The sequence below is a fragment of the Tamandua tetradactyla genome, chromosome 11 (assembly GCF_023851605.1).
Source record: "Tamandua tetradactyla isolate mTamTet1 chromosome 11, mTamTet1.pri, whole genome shotgun sequence".
Classification (NCBI taxonomy): domain Eukaryota; kingdom Metazoa; phylum Chordata; class Mammalia; order Pilosa; family Myrmecophagidae; genus Tamandua; species Tamandua tetradactyla.
This window is the reverse complement of record NC_135337.1, coordinates 64,270,484-64,290,320: the sequence shown is the minus strand read 5'-3', so window position 1 is coordinate 64,290,320 and position 19,837 is coordinate 64,270,484. Positions and strand designations below refer to the sequence as shown.

Here is a 19,837-nt window from a genome sequence, read left to right as displayed (position 1 = left end):
CAGACCACAGGCAAGTATTAATTAGCATTAGAGCATATAAAAGTCTTTAGAAATTTCTACTGATGGTTTGGAAGTAGAGCTGTGGATGCAATCAAAAGGTAGTAGAACTGATTTCATAATTTAATGTTGTATTAAAGGGACAATTACTGGTTCAAATAATTTTTTTCCCAGAGTTAACAAGTGAGGGAAGCAATTAAAGTGCTTAATTTGTACTACGCCATACTTTTACTAGATTTTTTTCCCATGGGTAGGGACCAAGTATAATTAATTAATTTACCCAATTTTTTATTATGGAAACTTTCAAACTGAAAAACATTTCTATAACTTGAATTTTGGTTCGTGTAATTCTTTGTATTTATATATTGGTTGGATATTAATTTTGCCTGTACACCATTTCGACAACCCCCTCCAAAATTCCATTTCTTCCAGTCGTTTAAGTTTAATACAACTGGGTTAGTAGAAATTCTGATTTCAAATGACTCCCTCTTCTTCCATTTTTTCCTGATGAGTTGGAAAATCTGACCCTTGACTGGGTTGGGAATCAAGAATGAGTGTTATTCTCTTAAACAGGCAGCAGCAAATGGAGAGAAATAAAAAGGTAGGAAGCAATCCTCTCAGAATATTGGCATAAGCTGCATTAAGGCGCTAGGGCAGCAAGTAATAACAGAAAAGGAAGGTGTGCCACTAAAGGGTGGAGGCCTTGAGCCCCAGTGGCGTGTGTACAGGATTTTGCCACCAGCAGGAAGCCTGGCTTGTGATCTGGTAATCCTGGCAGGGATATTCTCCAGGGTATCCCTACCCTGAACCGTGACTTTAGGGCATGAGAAATTCCTCTTTAAGTCCCAGTTCCTTACTCACAGATTTCCCCGCTTCAGCCTCGGTGAACATTCTTATGTCTCTGGGTCTCGTAGCATTGATAAGATCAGGTGACAGGACTGGATGCCGCCCCCCCCCCACAGACCCCCCTGGCCCTGCCCCCATACCCTAATGAAACCAAACAATTGTCTGTGGTGACACAATTGGCAAAGCATTTCTCCTGTGTGGATGAAGCAAGACCCTACTTCAAACAGATTAAGAGAGAATTTCATTTACAACTTAATTCTGGTTTACAAAATGGCAGGGTCTTAAAGAAAGTCTCCCCTCCCCCACCAAACCGCAGGTAGCGTTGTTCTAGGCTGAAACGGAGGTAGAACTTTGAGTGAGGAATAAGCTATGATCTATCATTTTTCTTCCAAACTAGTGTGAGAAACTGGTCTGGTTTACTTCACAGGGCACACACCTTCCTCTCTTCCAATAGGCCACGCCTGTCAGGAGCCAACCAATAGGAATGATTTAATGATATTCTTTTGAGTACAATGAAAGGTCTTTTTTTTTGCATGGACAGGCATCGGGAATTGAACCCGGGTCTCTGGCATGGCAGGCAAGAACTCTGCCTGCTGAGCCTCCCGTGGCCCACCCGAAAGGTCTTTCTTAAGAACATCCTCAGATGATTAATCAATAGCATCTCTCAAAATAGCATCAAGAAACAGGACAGAGGGAATAGAAGGAAATAACTGTGTAAGTTAGATATACCTTGGAAAGTTCTGAAAGTATGGAAAACCACACTTGAGACCCTGCAAAGAATTGCTACCTGATTAAAAGAGGATCTGAAGAGAGAAATATACAATCATGCCAGGAAGACACTCACTGTTAAAAACATTTCATCATATTGCCTGATCAACTTGGCAGAGTGCAGAGCTCCAAAGTTCCATTCCCCCACAGAACAACCGTCAAGAACAGGCAGGAACATCTTTCTCTAAGCTCCAGAAGACAGTTAAACAACTGCAGCAATAGAATGAGTGCCGAATCAAGCAAAAGGCAACTTAAAAGTGGTAGGATCATGTGGTGTCCTGGCTGGCCACTCCTCCACCCCTTACTTGCTCAGTGCAGAGCTTGCCCATTTCCCTGTGTGAGAGCAGAGTAACCTGCATGAGTTCCGTGAGTATATATGCCTGGCACAATCTCTCCGGTGGTGACTGAGGGACTGAGCGATAACAGTTGTCATGGATTCATTGTCCCAGAGTTTGCCTTGTGTGTAGAGGGCAGATCATGAGCTCTTGCTGTGGGACAGCAGTCAAGTTATGATTGCCTAGAGCAAAGGACTGATGGCTGTAGGACATACAGTGCAGTACCGGGGACCAGAGGAAACTGCTTCTTAAGGAAGAGGGAATATTCTTATCTGTATCAACACAGGGAGAATTTCTAGGGCCACATGCACGTCCAAGAAAAAAAATACATGTGCAGAAAGGATCAGGGAGGTCCCTACACTTTGGCCTCAAGCAATTCTCTTAATTCATTGTATGGATAAACCCTGAAGGAAAGCACCCATAATCATCAATCTGAAAAGACTGGAAAGGTATTTTCTTTTTGTTCCTTTTCTTTTTTTTTTGTATTCTTTGCTTCTTTCAATTAGCTCCTGGCATTCAAGGAAAGCTCTGTCATAACACTAGCTGGATGCAAACTTAGGGAGCAAGTGCCTCAAAGTCAAAATTCCAATAATAACACTTTAAACTACCAAATGCCCTGCTTTCAACAAAGGATCATGAAACCTACAAAGAAACAGGAATCAATTTCTCAGCCAAAGGAGAAGATTCACTCATTAGAAACCATTAATAAAGAGGACCAGATCTGGGACATACTAGATAAAGACGTTAAAAAATAGTCCTAAGCATGCTCAAAGCCCTAGGGGAAAACATGGACAAAGAATTAAAGGAAATCAGGAAAATAACAGATGAATACTAAGAGAATATTGAGAGGTATAAACTATTAAAAGGAATCAGAGCTTAAGACTCAGTAACAAAAATTAAAAATTTCCTAGAGGGGAACTGGCAGAAGAAAGAAGCAGAGAATTTGAAGATAAGATCATTGAAATCATCCAGTCTGAGGAGTATAAAGAGGAAAGAATGAAAAGTAGACAGAGCCTGGGGAAGCTGTGGGACACCATCAAGCATACCAGTATATGCATTACGGGAGTCCTAGAAGGAGACCAAAGAGAGAAAGGAACGAGTGAATATTCTAAGATAAAGTATCTGAAAACTTCCCTAATTTGATAAAAGACATAAATATACACATCCAAGACATTCAGTTAACACCAAACCCAAATAGATCCACACAGCAACATATTATAATCAAATTGTCAAATGCCAAAGATAAAGGGAGACTGCTGAAAGCCACAGAGAGAAGCAAAGAATTAAAGGAAATCAGGAAAACAACAGATGAGTACTAAGAGACTATTGAGAGGTGTTCAAGAAAGTCTCTATAGGATTAAGTGCCAATTTTCACCTAGAACCATGGAGGCAAGAAGGCAGTAGGATGATATATTAAAAGTGCTAAAAGAGAAAACTTGCCAACCATGTAGGTATTACTATTTACCATGATTTGCCAACACCAACCAAAACCATCCCTGCCAACCCTAAAGAACAACCCAGGGCTTTATCTGAGATTCTACAGTTTCCATGTACTATGATTACATTATAGAAACTTGCAATCTCCAGCTGAGTTCCTAGGCCAGATAAGTCATGAAACCCAGAGAGGCCAGCCTCTCCAGAACATCAACTAGTTCCATTCCCCTATCTCATAGTATAGATAGCCTTTTACAACATGAAAAAGTTAGCATAGGTGTAGTACAAATACCCCAAAAGACTGGGAGAAAGATAAAAAAAAAAGGTGGAGTTATAACAGAGAAGATAGGATTTAACACATGAGTGTGACTGTTGAATCACTGTTTTGATATTTCTTTTAGTCTCTAATGTCTTGAAGCAGCCAGAAGGAAAAACCTAAAATTGTGGAATTGTATCCCATACCAAACTCTGAAAACTGTTCTATAACTGATTGTTGCAGTGTGCTTTGACATTTAGTGCTTTTTTTTTGTAATATGTTCTATTTCACAATAAAAAAATGTTACAAATTGCCAAGCATGAATTCTATATCCTGCAAAACTATCTTTTAAAAATAAGGGTGAGTTGCTGGGTATAAATTCGAGAAACAGACAGCTAAGGGACTAAACTCAGATATAATATTTTAATATATTAAATATACTAAATGCCCAGAAAGCAAAGAAACAGGAATTGTTGACTTATCCAAAGGAAGAGGATAAAAACCCAGAAAACACCACTTCAATTCAAAAGACCAGACTATGGGCATAGACCTATTACAAAAGATTTACAAAAATGATCTTCAATATGCTCAAGGAGATGAAGGAAACCCGGAGAAAGAACTAAAGGATATCAAGAAAACAATGAATGAATAATATGAGAATCTCAATAAAGAGATAGAAATTTTAGAAAGGAACCAAAAAGAACTAATGAGGTTGAAGACCACAATTTAAAAAAAATGAAGATGAGATTACGACATTTGCAGATAAACAAAGGCTGGGAGAGTTCGCCACGACTAGACAGACCCTACGAGAGATGCCAAAGAGAGTTTCAGCAGGTTGAAATGAAAAAACAATAGACTATTGATTGAAGCTGCATGAAGAATAAGGATCACCATTAAAGGCAATGAAAATGAGTAATATAAATGCCAGTGCTATTGTATTTTTGGTTTGTAGCTCCACTTTTTACTTCCTATGGGATCTAAAAGGCAAATGCATACCACATAATGATAAATCAGTGGTTTGGGACTCATAAGGTATAAACATGTAATCTGTGGCACATACTACGTAAAGGTGGGGGATAGATGGGTATAGGAACATAGTTTGTGTATACTATAGAAGTTAAATTTGTATCAAAACAAGATTGTTATAGATTTAGGATTAAATTTAAACCCACGGTAACAACACATAAAATACTGGATAACAGGCAAGCTCAAAGAGACAGAAATTAGAGTACAGGCTGCCAGTGGTGAGCTCGGGGCAAACTGGGAGTTGATGCATAAAGGGTGTAGGGTTTCCGTTTGGGGAAATGGGGATGTCTTAGAAATGGAAGGTGGTGAGGTTACTGCAATGTTGTGAATGCGGTTAATCCCACTGAATAGTATGCTTGGGTACAGTTGAGATGGGAAAGCTTATGTTGTATATGTGTGTCCACAATGTAAAAAAAAAAGAGCAATGAAAGAGCCAATGACAATTAAATGCAATATGTGATCCTGGATGGGATCTAACCAAGCCGGAGAAAAGGCTCAAAAGGACATTACTGGGAAGTATGAAGAAACTGCATGATAGACCACAAATATTATGTTGATGTTAATATTCTTCAACTAGATAACTGCACTTTAGGTGGTTATATGACAAAATACCCTTGTTCTTGTAAACGTACAAGGCAGTATTAAATATTCAAGGTGCATGATGTACACAACCTACAAGAAAGTGCTCAGAAATGGATTGATAAATAGACAGTCAGATAGACAGATGGACAGGTAAATAGAATGGTATGGAAGTGTGGCAAAATTTTTAAATGCATGGATCAAGGTATCTGGAGGAAAGAGGGCATATTAGAAGTCTCTGTATGGGGTCTGTATTATCTTTGTAACTGTCCTATAAGTTTGAAAGTATTTCAAAATAAAAAGTTTTAGAAAAGAAAAAGAATTCCATAATCAGAAAGAATAAAATCATAAGACTACACAAAAGGAATCAGACTTGTACACTGGAAAGAATCAATACCAATCAAGAGCCCGAAGTTATGGAACCTTTCTGAGCCTCAGTTTCCTAGTTATACAAAAAGTGAGGATAATAGTTTCTATTGCAGAAAATCCTTGTGAGTATTAAGTAACATATGTGAAATCATCTATCACAGAGGTACTGCAAAAATATCGGATTTCTACCCTCTTCCCAATCTCCTTCAGTTATTTATCGAGAAGGAAAAAAACTGCTGTGAGGTTGCTTAAAGTTTGATTGATCTATTTCTATATCTATTTGTCTATCTATCTATTACCTATCTCTAAATCTATGATTTTTCTATCATCTTCCTATTCAGCTTTATAGAGGAACTGCTATTGGTTTTATTTACAAATAAATATTCTAATTCATTATTCAGTTATTTGGTGACTTTTCACTTTATAATAAATCTTGAAACGCTTTCCACATAATTACATAAAGATGGACCTCCATTTTAATTTCTGTATAATAATACATATTATGAATATATTATCATTCTTCAACCCATTCTTTATTGATACACATTTAAGTTATTCCCACTTTGTCAAAGCAAAAAATCTTTCCTCTCAGATTGCATCTGAGTTTTAAGGCCTAATGTAGAGAAATTCTTCTGTCTTGACAACCAAATCTAAACAATAAGCAGATTCTTTTAGTATCTTATTTTACATTAACATTTTTACTGACTTTGAACTTTTGTTTAGGATGGAAGATGGGGATTTCATATGATTTTTTCCCCATGGATATTCCGTTTTCTCAACACCTTTTCCTTTGAGCTGTGAAATGCCATTTACGTTTAGGAGGAGTTGGATTTCATACGATACCTGTCAAGTTTTTCTACATCATCCACTGTCTCTGGCAAGGCAATACCCTTGGTTTCAGGCAAAAGCATAACGAGGCCACCGCAGATAGAAGCCAGGATTCCTAGGAGAGAGGAGAAAGGCGGTACTGTACCAGAAGGGCAGGCCCTGGCCCTCTCACCCCTACCTGCTATTTCTGGAGGCAGCTATTCTCGCTGCCCTGAACTAGCCTTCAACAGCTGCCTTGCAGCCTCCTGGTTCCCCAGTGGGCTCTCCTTTTCGCCTCTGCCATGATTTCCGACTCTGTACAATATCAATGTACTCTACCTTCCTCCGACCCTGTACAATATCAATGCCCCATACTCCTCACTCACTCTTCTGACAAGTATTTATTGAGAACCTACTAAGGGCCAAACGCTCAAAGGAGATCTCAACAAAATGCAAGTCATCAGTGAGAAACCTTTCAACTTCCTTTTACCAACAATACAACTTACCTGCACCTCACCCTTCTTTTCCTACTTATATCACATTATACTGGAAGACCTGTCTCTATTTCTCCACAAGAGTGGTGCCCACCTATGCCAGTATTTTGGGGAGCCTCACTTAGTGATTAATCCCCTCCCTCCAATATACTCAACCTACCACAGAAGCATCCAAACATATTAGAACCTCCTCTCTTTAATGTGCCTTCCCTCAACCCCACATTATCCCCCAGTTACCATCTTCCTTTTTTTCTGTTCTTTAGAGTCAAACTTCTTAAAATACCATCCTCTCCCATTTTCGTTACATCCTCCTATCCTAGTGTCGTGCTGGTAAATGTTAAATAACTGGCTTTCTGGAAAATAAAGCGCTGGTTTATAACATTTGCCCATTTCCATTGGTGCAAACACCCCCACCATGGATGGTTTTGAACTACCAACGTGACATTGTTGCCTGCAGAGCTGGGAAGAGATGCCCAATATCACCTCATTATGCAGTATCATTACCATAGGGATACAACAAGTATACACAGCATCAAGAATAGAAACACCAGTAAAATGGAGCAAACGAATTAGGAAGTGATGAGTTTTGAGTATTTATTACTTCTGCTTTTAATAAATGGCTCCCCAAATTCTTACACCTTTAACAGTCAGCCTTGGCAAGCCAGTATGAGCCAGTTCCTGTATACTTCTGCAGGGCACATCCCACCTCCCCCTCCTCTAACGTTGGTTCTACCCAATGTCTTCCCTGGTCCTGCTTCAGCTGGGTCACCAATGACCATCTGCCACCAGATCGAATGGCACTGCTGTTTAGTCCTTCTTGGGCTGGCCTCCAGCAGCCTTACTGTGAACACAACCCCTTCCACCAGGCTTCCTTGGCGCATTCCTCCTCATCTCCATGGTTGGCTCCTCTCCTTTAGCTTGTGTGTGAAGCTTCATCAGTCCTCAGGGCTTGTCCTAGGCCCTTTTCTTTCCCCCACTTTGACCCTTTTCTGGGGAGACCACGGTCACTACCAGAACTTCAATGGTAATCTATACTGGAAGGCACCCAAATCTTATCTTTAGGCCAGACAGCTCTCTTAAGTTCCTCTCCATTAAAGTCCACTGGCTTCTCAAGGTTTCTACTTAGATTTCTCATAGGCACCCTGACCCTGACATGGCCAAAGCAGAATCCCTCCATCATCTCCTGCAGACCTGCTCTTCTGGCGTTCAGTAAAGACATGGCCACGTCATTGTCCACAGTTTACCCAGCCAGGAACCTGGGCGCCACATACCTCTGCCCCCTTTATGTCTTATCTCGTCAATCATCCAGTATCACCAGTTTTACTGCTGATATGCTTCTTGATTCTATCCACTCCTCTCCATTCCCACAGTCTTAACTTCTTAGACTGAGCTGTTATGAGCTCTCACCTGGACTATAACAAAACTCTTTCAGGTTGTCTCACTTCCAGCATTGTTCCCTCTAATTCATTTGTAGACCGGCATATTTCTAAGATGCAAATCTGACAGTCACCCCCGGCTTAAACTCTTCAGAAGCTTCCCACTGCTGTTAAGATAAAGGTTAAACCCTTCTCACGTCCACAAGACCCCACCCCTAGCCCAGTGCCTGCCTTCCTCTTCAGCTTCATCTCTCTTCAGGCTTCACTCCCTCCTTAGCTTCCCAGGTGCATGAGGACACCTGCTTTCCCTTGCCTTCGGCCTTTGCACTCCTGGAATATCACCCCACACCTCTCACTGGATCATTCCCGTTTGTCTTCCAAGGTCAACCTAGATTAGAGATTACTTCATGCCTCCCTGGCCTTTCCCCTTGATTCAGAGGGTAGAAGTCCCTATGATGGGCTCTCCAAGCATCCTCTACCCTGAGTATTTCAGCATATATCACACTCTGTTGTGACTGATTTAAAAAACGGCATCTCTCCCGACGTGGACTCAGAGCAGAGGGACAGCCTCACCACACCAGCGCCCAGTCAGCCCAATCCGCCCGGCCCTCGGCCAGGCTGGCATCTGGAATAATCGGACCACTGTATCCCCCGGACAACTCTGCTTGTGCCGAACAATGGCGCTCTCTTTGCTTTTCAAGTTGGCCACAGAATTAACACTGAGCTTTATTATCAAATCTTGTTAAATTTCTGGAAATGATCTTTTATTGAACTCCCTGCTGTCAAATGGTTAGATGCTGACTTACTGTCCCTAATACTGTCAAGAGGATTTCTGCATTTGCTGGGAAGTTTGTCCTCATGGGACTCAATATATACGGTTAAGTTTTACATTTATTTCTAAACATCCACAAAGTCTAATTTGTTTCCCTGAAAAACTATATTCCTTCTATTCCCCTACATGCTTTTTTCAAAGAATTTGATTTTGTCTCAGAACCTAAACAAAGAAGGCTAAATTAGATCCTATTCATCATGACCCTTAACACAAAGCCAATTAAATTTAATCAAAGTTTACTGTAACGAGGCTGGCTCCCTCAAGCAAAAACAGTTGTGATAGATGAAATGGATATCATCAGTCCAAGCACTCCTAAGCAATAGGAAGTTCTATTAATGCAAAGAATGTCAATAAAAGTATTCAAGGATGACAGGTAAAGTGAGTCCTTACCAAAGATGATGAGCGGTAATTCTAGCCAAACTGCTGCGAGCCGAAACAGTAGAAATGGGGCTATGATGCCCCCAAAATCACACAAACCCGAACAGAGTGAGACTCCAAAGTTTCTGTAAAAAAAAAAAAACCAAAAAGATTAACAACAATAGTTTAGATAGATTTAAGAAAATTAAAAGATAAAAAATACACATCTAAGGGAAATCATACCATTTCCCATATCTATAGCTTTTGACTTTGAAAACGCTCACTCTCTCACACTCTAAGCAAACCGCCTCCTTTCTGCACCATTTTCACATCTGGTTCAAGGTTAAGTCCGGGTGAGGCGGCCGAGGCCTCAGTGTTGCAGATGGCAATCGGCCATCTGCAGCCCGTTCTCCCTACTCTCCATGCCACCTTGGAACCCGTGCCCAATAGCAGGATATGTGCCCACGGAACATTTCCCCAGAGAAGGGGGCTGCTTTGTTCTACTCCGTGTGCATGTTTTCATTTTGTCCTTCAACAATCAGCTGCTCAGAGCCGCAGGACTCAGCAAATGGTTAGATGAGCGGCCAGTCTCAAACCAGAGTGATGCTGATGAGTACAGATTTCACTCACCATCCAGACAAGTGCACGAGCTAGGTTTTCCTGCTTCTAAGTCTACCGCTTTTCCGTGAGAAAAATATGTGGCAGCGTATTACGATATCACAAAATGTTAAATTTAGCCCAGGCAGAAATATACAGACGTAAGGAAATTCTCTTATCATTTTTCAGTCCAACCTAAAACATCTGGCTGCAGAGCTACTTATGAGAAACCGTGTTGTAAAAATTGGAATTACCGTAATGTTGTTGGATACAATTCTGAATTTACCAAATAAACAATTTCAAAGGCCATGGTTATCCCTAGTCTTCCTAGGGTAGCAATTGTGGTCCTCAACCACGGAATTCCTGCAAACACAGAACATTTGGAAGGGAAGAGTTAGTACTTTGCTTTTGTTAACATTTAGCAAAACAACAAAGGCATTTGCCTAGTGCTTCCCCAGCTCTAAGTCTTTGTTAATTATAAGTACAAATGATAGATACCTTGTTAATATTGTAGCCAAATTTCAACAACAACAATAGGAACAGTAGCTACTATTTTAGTGTTCTAGACATTTTACCTTATAGTACAGATCTAGTGTAGCTGAATTTTTTTTTTTTAAATTATCTGTTTTCCAGATAAGGACCTAGGCCATAGGGAAATGCAGTGACCTCTAAGTTCAGAGTTGCACAATAACTGGAAAGAACCAAAGAGTCTGGACTTAAATCTCAAAACCTTTGATTCCAAAGTCCATGGTCTTACTACTATGTAATGACTACTTTAGAGAGTAAGTGAATGCTACTCAGTAAACGAACCAATATAAGAATAAATGAATAAGGATTTACTAGGGAAAATGTCCCTTCCACATTTTTTGGGGCAGTGGAGTAAATGAACATTAGAATAGACAATATAAAAATCCATCCTTTAGATAGCTCCCTTTTCTTCGCTAAGAGTGGAGAACATAGCAAATGTGGACCTCTGGGTGTGTGCTAGGTATGTTCTCATTGATCAACCTGGGAGAAAAAAAGACAACCCAACAGACTAAGAGAATCCTGACCTGGATCTGGCTTTGGTTCCTAGATGGTGGCGAGGTTGAGGACGGAAGTCCTTGGAAAGGGAACAGCCATTCTGTATGCTATCGTTAGGATTATGGACAGAGGAGAAACAAATGGGCACAGGCAGAGACCACCTCCCAGACGGAGGGACAGTGTGCCGGGGCACTCCAGCAGAACACCGCCTGGACGTTGTTTTCAATGTGGTAGCTGCTCAATAAGTGGTTCTCGGATTGTTTTTCTATAATCTAACTCCATTCAAAAAGTAAAGACAGTGTGACGAGATGGAAATGCTTCCCTATTTCCCAACTCATGGACCCCCAAAGTCTGGCACCACGGCATATGTCACCCTCTGTCCTCCCCAACCCCAATCTTGCTACTTTCCCCAAGAAATCCTCCAGAATGATCCAGACTCATAAATACTAATTGGTTCAATCCATGTAAAAATGAACTCTTTTTAGAGTGGCTCTGGTTACATGAAAAAATAAAAAGTTCCCTTCATCTACAGTAACTAGTGCAAAGTTGCCCAAAGTTCTCTAAATGTTGTCTTTCTTTTTGTGTTTTAAGGGCAGAAGGAGCAACCATTTTTGGTCTAAAAAGCCAGGGCTCTAAATTTTTTAAGAGTGGTGCAAATTATGTGATCCTTTCCCAGTGGACTCGGAATGAGGACACTTGCTTATGACAGCTCTCTAAAGAAAAGTTAGGGAGGTGAAGCATCTGTCCAGCTTTCCTCTTTGAAAATGAAACCTTGTCTTTTATTCGCACATTCAGACTCACTCAGTACTCAAGGATCCTTCAGTCTCCTAGAGGAATTGCTGCACCTTCCTGAATATATAATTTTTCAGTAGAAACTCAGGCATGAATAGCGAGGATTAAAGAAGAGAACCAAGACAGCGGATTTATGTGTGTCTTCTCCAGCACATACTCAACAAATAAAAAACTAAAACTCACTAAGTAAAGTGATTACCTAGAAAGGCAAGCAGGGAAAAATGGGTTCAAGGCCCCAGATCATTCAAGGGAGGCTCCAGTTTATTGCATTCTGATTGCAAACTGGCTGAGCACATTCTGTTGGACTTGATGCTTTTCCCAAATGAAAACACCTGTAGCTCTCACATTAACAGTTGCATCAGGGGTAACCTTAGAGTTGTGCCATCTGCTCTGGCACAGAGCAATCGCACATATGTGTTTTATTTAGGCTTTACTTTTCCACTGAAGAGAGGGAGGGGGGCTAGGAAATGCGTTCCAATCCCTGACTTCAATGAGTGGGGCAGGGGGGATGATGGAGCAAGTGCCAGGAGCGGGATAATGGAAAGCGGCAACCGTTGCCAAGAATGCATGGGTCCCTGCCAGATTGTACAGTCTCCCACTGCCCTCAGGTTGTGATCAAGGAGGCTGCCTGTTACTGTGGAAATGACATTATTATCCAGGCTAGATGCTTAAGTTCTAAGTTTCTTTCTTTTAAGTTGAGATTGCTGTAAAACTGGGTCCCGCTAACAAAGTCAATGACAACTTGACTTTGATCTGAGGCTAGGATGGTTTGATCAGAAAGAACCAAAAGCCAAGAGATCAAATTAAAACATACACTCTGTGAAAAACAAATACGGTTAACTGCATGAATACAGATAAATAGTTAGTCAATTCAGTAAAACATTCAGAATGGTGCCCGGTGAACACCCTGGTAGAGAGATGGCTGATCCTATATCTAAAAGCCTTACTCTTATCCAGGCAGTAGAGACCAGCATCTAACTACCCTGGGAGAGATATTTTGCTGAAATATGTGACCAGAGAGAAGCCCCTAAAGCACTGAAACATGCATTAACTAAATAGTGCAATAAAAACAATTTATTTGGCAGTGTAAACATTGTCATTGGATTTGGCAGTGAATATTGGGTAGGCACACAGAAACTTCTAACCACCCCAGTGATATGCTAAGCTCATCTTGGAATGGCAATATACACTGTTGGTAACAATGACAAAAATCACAAGAACAATTAAAAAATGGAAGCCAGAGCTGAACCAATCTGCTACAAAGTCTCAGGAGAAGACAGAAACAGAGGTTCCTCCTTGCATGTGGATTTGGTCACGCTTCTAGAGATCACTGGGAATAATACCTCAATTATTGAAAAAAGATGTGGGTTGTAAAAGAAATGCAATATTGCATCTCCTCTGGATGTACCATCTACTCTCTGAGTTCTGTAACAAAAGTTAGTGGAAGTTCTTAATAAATATGCAAAATTACAACAAGTGCACTTACTTTTCACTTAGAGGGAAACTCAAGTAAACAACACCTTTCCAGTTTTAAAAAGTGGACACTTACCAAAACTGCTAGGTTTTTGTAGGCATCTTAAGTAAATTCAATTGAAAGAGGGTTGATGGATATGGATAAAGAAAACTCTTTGTTTTCTAGACTTTAGATTTTAAAGATTGGAGTCCATAATAGGGCAGCTTAGATGAGGGCATGGGCAGAAAAACAGTGTTTTTCCTTCCAGAATTTCATTCTTCAGACCACGAAAAGTAGGGATTCAGTGGAGGGAAGGTCTGTTTTTAACTGATTTCTGTGAGATCATTTTAGTGCTGATTCCTCTAAAAGGCTACGGACTTCGTATTCTGCTGATGATGTCAGGAAATGACTAGAAATAATAACCTTTCTAATGTTAACTTGACAGTACCAGAAAAAAAGCCTTAAGTTGGAAGTAAGGACTGTTGACTAAAAGTGATGCTGACACAGAGTGTTAGGTATCTGAAACATATTCTTGCCAGTCAGTCATGGCCAGTGTGCGACTAGACCCAGATCTGTAGAATATACGAAGAGAAGGTGTCCAGAAGAAGAGCGATTAGTTTTTAAACTCATTAAGAAAAACGCTAAAGCGCACATCTGTAAGACCACAAAAATACAGCTCATTAGACAAAGTAGAAAAGTCGGCACTTTGCCTTAGTTTTTCCAGTATGTGCACGTGTTCTGCAGGTGTTACACCCACGGAATAGCCTGGTTCCCACCCACCCAGTTACCTGCATGTGAATGCGGAAGGTAAGATATATGAATCTCATCTCTATCAGTCTAGAACCTGAGAACATCTTCTAGGGCAAAGTACAAGCCATGAAACGATGGACCCCGTGGGCATCGTTCATCTCTCTCCCCTCTTTCCTAATTCCATGTGCAATGACAACTTGATTCCTACTCTGTTTGCAAAGGAAAAGGACACTTCATCTTTGTGAACTACACTTTTTTTCATGAGAGCAGTCATAGAGCATGCAGCTAATGTAGCGTTCCCATGTATCGCAGCCCTCACATAGGGTTTTCCCCATTCACACACGCTTTGCAATAGCGATGAACAGCATTTTTAAGTTAAAGCAAAAACTATTCAGTATCAAAGTAAACTGGAAAAAATATTGTGGCCTCCAATGTCTTTTCCCCATCCTCCTTTTTTAAACCCATCTATTTCAACTGGAAACTTCCCGAGGGCGGGAGTTTTGTCTAGCTTATTCAGCTCTTCATCCATAGTCTCGATTTAGTGCCTGACAATAGATACTAAACAGACATGTATTGATCACCACCTATCCCGACTTTTAGAATATGTCAATGACTCAAGGAAAAGGAGAGAAATATGAGTAGGCTGCTTCTGTAATTTTATTTTAGACATGGATCAGCTTCTCTGGGAATTCATAAGCTTTTGCATCATTAATGCACTTATCTCTAAATGCCTGACTGTTCTAACTTCCAAAATATTAATCTTCTGAGAATTCTCAAGAAAGACAGCCTCTCTTGTACACACACAAAGGTATGTCAGAGATTCTGGCTCTTTGGAAATCCCCCGTTTCACACCCTCTGGAACAAGGAAATCATTCACTGGCTCTAAACACGTGTTCCCTGGGAGTTTGAAAGGCTTTCTCTTTCCAGCCCCTGCTGGGTTCCGTGGCAGAGAGCATCTGGTTTGTGTCACCTGTCATCTCCATCACTCCCTTATTCTGCCTGCTCCACTCAGCATCAAGCTCCTTAGCATCTAACCCCTCCACATTTCTGGCCTTGCCCTCTCCCTCCCAAACCACACCCTCAGTTCGGGCTCTCCTCCTCTCTCCATCCTCACACGCAGTGTCTAGAGAGTGCTGCAGCTGGGCCCAGGTTATCCCTGCTTCTCCCGAAGGACCCAGGTACTGCCAAGCTCCTGGCAGGGCAAATGAAGCTGGCCACCCCTGCTGACCAACCGTTATCTTAGCCCTCCTTGCCGGAATGTTGCATTCCAGGGATAACAAAGCAGGTTTATTTCCAGAGCCCACAAAGGTGTCTCATACTTCAGGAAACTACTTTCTATCTGGGAAAATCACTCCTCTCCCTCACTTCTTTGTGATATATGTCTCTGTGTTCTTCATACCTGCCTGGTCTCACTCCAAGAAGCTTTTCCTGATTCCCCATAAGGACTAATCACCCCCCCCACCCCACCCCCTTTTTTTTCAATTTTTAAACCCTGTAACTAATTCCATTATTTCATTAATCACAGTGGATTGTGAAGTATTAAAGCACCTATATCCCTTAACAGGTTCTGAACCACTTGAAGGCAGGACCTGTGTTTTCTATTTGCACTTTGGCAGAGGCTCAGGAAATGCGCTCACCTGTGTCACTGTTAGCACAAGAAGACAGGATGCAGGTGATTGGAAGTGAACTACCTCACTAAGAGCTATATTTAGCACAATATCTACTTCATTCATAAATGAGCACAAAATGAATTGAGCAAAATCTACAGAACTCATCTCCTCTATTCAAAGCCTGACATACTGAAGCTTGCCTGATACCCAGGGGTTGACACAATGGAACACTTGTTCAGGAGCACACTTGAATATTTTCATTTAGGCCTTCATTTTATTTCAAGTTCCTTGGTTGCCCAGCAGATCTGGAGGAAGATTACCTTCAGGCAGGAATGCAGTGACAAGGCATGCCACTCCAGCCACTATGTTGCTTGCTGCAAAGGGGAGGCGTCGTCCAAAACGCTCAATGGTTACTAGAATCAAGAGAGCTCCTGGGAGCTCCACAACTCCCGAGATGAAGAAGTCTATATAGAGGTTCCCTCCTATAATTCCCAAGCGCATGACAAGTCCTTGATACACCACTGCACTTGTGAACCTGTAGAACGGTGAAAGACAACCAAGAACAGGAAGTGAGGACTTCAATCTGATTTGAGGAATGGAGCAGGCTGAAAATTTGACACAAGCTTTAAAATCCATGACAAGTCAAACTTACCAAGCAAACATAAGTATAAGCGTGCATTTCCTCATTTGGGGCGTTCTCACGAGATCAAAAAAGGATGGGTTACTAACTTCCTCATCAGTGACAGTGATCTACATAAGAAAAGCAGATTTCAGTAGCAATATATGACCAGAGATACCTACATAGTATAGATTTGTCATTAACCAGATTCAAAGCTGCAAAATCAAATGATCTCAGTGAGCTGACGAGACCTTTAACAACCTTAAATTTTGAGCACAGAAAAGTATGCTTCTCAAACTTTTTGAATAGGTCAAAGTTCCAGAGATATTTTTGCTGCTCTGAGAATTACTTCTTGGAATAGCATCAGCAGCACTCTATGCTAAACTGCTCTGAATAAACAAGGACAAAAAGGCATATTCTAAAGTTCTATTGTTCATGTATTCAGCGCGTGTATGGGGGGGGGATGAGAGTAAAAGTAGCTAAATCAAATGGGATCCAATATTGTATTTCTTCTATTCTAAGACCTACATTTTAATGCCTCATAAATGGAGGCATTACAATTGAATGGATAAGAAAGCACTGTGTCGCAGGTTAAATAGCATGTTTTTTTTTCTCACTTGGAACACAAAATGATGATGTGCCTTAAAATCGAAAGTGTTTTAGATTCAGTGAAACAATAGTAGCTTCCTTGATGATGTTAATTGATTCGGCTATCCATTCTTTCCTTCTCTCTTCTGATAACAGAATCCACTGAATTTTAGTTGGGCCCGTGGTGACCTTAGCCTCCCTTTCAACTACAGTGGCCATGTGACTAAGCTCTCCCCAGTGAGATGTGAGTGTGACGGGTACAATTTCTGGGCCTTTTGTTCACAAAAGAGTTAACTGGCCCTTCACTCACTGTCTTCCCCTTCCTGAGGGATGGAACGAGAATACCACGCTGGTGAGCCAGCTTCGGCCCTACGACCTCTCACAGGTGCGGTGGAGAAACAGATAAATGGAATCTGGTACCCTGGAGGGCCTCATGGTGTATAGCACTTAGCCAGTCCTGAATATATTAGAGACAAAGACACTTTTTTTTGGTCACTTTATTTTTGGGGTCTCCCTTTCAGCAGCAAGTTGAACTGTACCTGAATTAATAACTAACACAATACTTGTCAAACTGTGCCCCTAGTCAACGTTCTAAATTTTGAGACCACAATGAGGCATTTTTGTTTACCTTCACCTTTGCTGCTCCAAAAATAAGACGGGACTATCAAAAGTGGAAGAAAAGAGCTTGACATATTACAATAATATGTTATTACATGGATGGTGACCAAAGTATCTTCCATAGTTGTTTTCTACACGTTAAACAAACTAAAATGGTTAACATCCATGGAGTGTGGGAATATTTATTAGATTCTGGGCTAAGTACTTTACGCAGATTATTTCATTTCATTCTCATCAAAGACCTACAGTGTTAGTAGATTTATTCATCCCATTTTATAAATCAGAGAAATAAGGCTTAAGACATTAAGGGCTAGACAGCTAGGTGATGGAGCCAGAATTTAAAACCAGGCAATTGATTCAAGCACCTTAGCTCTTAAGCCCACACTGATAGAGAAAGCTTTCAATTCTAGAAAAATTCATTGTTTATGTGATTTTTATACATTTTGTAAAAAGGAAATTACGCACTTGATTGATAATGGAATGTCTACTCAAAACACTAGTTTTGTGGAAAATTTAAATTTGACTAAAATAATTTAGATATGTCAGAGTTCAGTAAAATAATTTAATTTCCAGCATCTTTAACTTCAAGATTAAAGTCATCCATAAGCAGAGCAATTTTCCTTCATGGAAATTTCCTTCAGGGAAATTTCATTACTGCCTTATTCCAGAATGGCTTTCTTTTCATTTAAGGCTTGTTCACAACTCAAATACTTGGGTCTGCTGGTTGTGTGCATCTCCAGCTCTTCTCTTCTCTCTGAGCATTCTTGGTAGAATATCTACACCTTTGTTCTCCAAGGTGCACAGATAGCAACCATCTTTTCTTTATCCAAAAGGGAATATTTCCAACAATTGATTATGTTGTAAATTGTAAATTTCCCTTTCCATTTTCCTATTTTCTGCCTATAGCTGTGACTTTGTGAACATCCCAGAGTTGAAGGGACATCATACATTCAAGATCTCTGGTCAGTTTCCCTAGATAATCTAACATTCAAACACCTTTGAATGTTTTTCACTTATCCATGGTTCTTAATGTTTTCTACATGATCAAATAATCGAGCACCTCCTGCCTTCATGTTAGCTCTGCGGAAGTCACCCAGACCTCCAGGCAGGTTAAATCATTAAATGACCACAGAATTAAGTCATGTTAGATTTTAAGGAGCCATTAGAGTCTTTTGATCTAACCCAGGGGTTGGCAAAGTTTCCGTAAGGGCCAGGAAGTAATTTATTTAAGCTTTGTGGCCAAACTGCTGTCTGTCAGAATTACTTTGCCACTGTAGTGTGAAATTAGTCTCGGACAATATGTAAATGAATGACTGTAGCCATGTTTCAATAAAACTATTTATAAAAACATGGTGCAAGCCAGGTCTGGACTGCAGGCTGTAATTTGCCAACCCCTGAACTAGAGCATTAGTGGAGAAATTTGTATAGGAACAATCATTATTCCCATTATAGAGATGAAGAAATTGAGGCACAAGCAAGCTAAGTAGCTTACTCAAGGAGGATACACAGACAGGAGATAAACCAGAGGTCAACACCAAAGTCAGTAGCCAGAGTCCAGTATTCTATTGTATATGATTCGTGTGTCTTCTCATAATGGCTCTGATGAGGTGGTGAGATTAAGGTGGTTTTTAGCTTTCTTTCTTTCTGGTTATGTTAAAACAAAAAATTAAACCCGTATTACCTTGCAACAAGAAAAAATAGTTCATGTTTTAAAGCAATGGATTTAAATTGAATACTAACGTACCTCTTTGGCTGTCTACTGAGCATTATTCCCTTTCTTAATAGAATCCCCCTCTATACACAGTCACATACCAGGCTCTTAGTGGAGCTGACTGCTTCACTTCTAGTTGTAGTGAAGGCTTGATTATCTAAGTGTAATCCCATCTTCTATTCCAGTGATGGGCAGATGGCCGAATTGGAGCCAATGAGGAATGGACAGGCGACCCAATCAGAGCCAATTAGGAATGGGCAGGTGACCCATTCGGAGTCAGAGAGGAATGGGCGGGCGACTCAGTTGGAACTAATGAGGAATGGGCAGGTGACCCAATTGGAGCCAATGAGGGAACGGGCAGGAGACCAAATCAGAGCCAGTGAGGAATGGGAAGGGGACCCAATCGGAACCAATGAGGGATGGGCAGATGACCCAATTGGAACCAATGAGGAATGGGCAGGTGACCCAATTGAAGCCAATGAGGAATGGACATTGGACCCAATCAGAGCCATTGAAGAATGGGCAGGGGATGCAATCAGAGCCAATGAAGGATGGGCAGGGGACCCAGTCAGAGCCAGTGAGGAATGGGCTTCTGGGAAA

The 19,837-nt window shown here is 40.8% G+C and overlaps 1 protein-coding gene across 1 annotated transcript in view; it reads right to left on the bottom strand.

Annotated features, from left to right (window-relative positions):
* SLC22A3 (solute carrier family 22 member 3) overlaps positions 1 to 19,837 on the bottom strand; it is a 113,273-nt gene that overhangs the window by 1,819 nt on the left and 91,617 nt on the right. The window contains exons 6-10 of the mRNA XM_077120776.1: positions 16,354 to 16,451; positions 16,022 to 16,236; positions 10,328 to 10,436; positions 9,510 to 9,622; positions 6,454 to 6,553 (exon numbers count right to left, since the gene is read on the bottom strand). Coding sequence (XP_076976891.1) covers positions 6,454 to 6,553; positions 9,510 to 9,622; positions 10,328 to 10,436; positions 16,022 to 16,236; positions 16,354 to 16,451 — 635 coding nt within the window. The remainder of the gene's footprint in view (positions 1 to 6,453; positions 6,554 to 9,509; positions 9,623 to 10,327; positions 10,437 to 16,021; positions 16,237 to 16,353; positions 16,452 to 19,837) is intronic.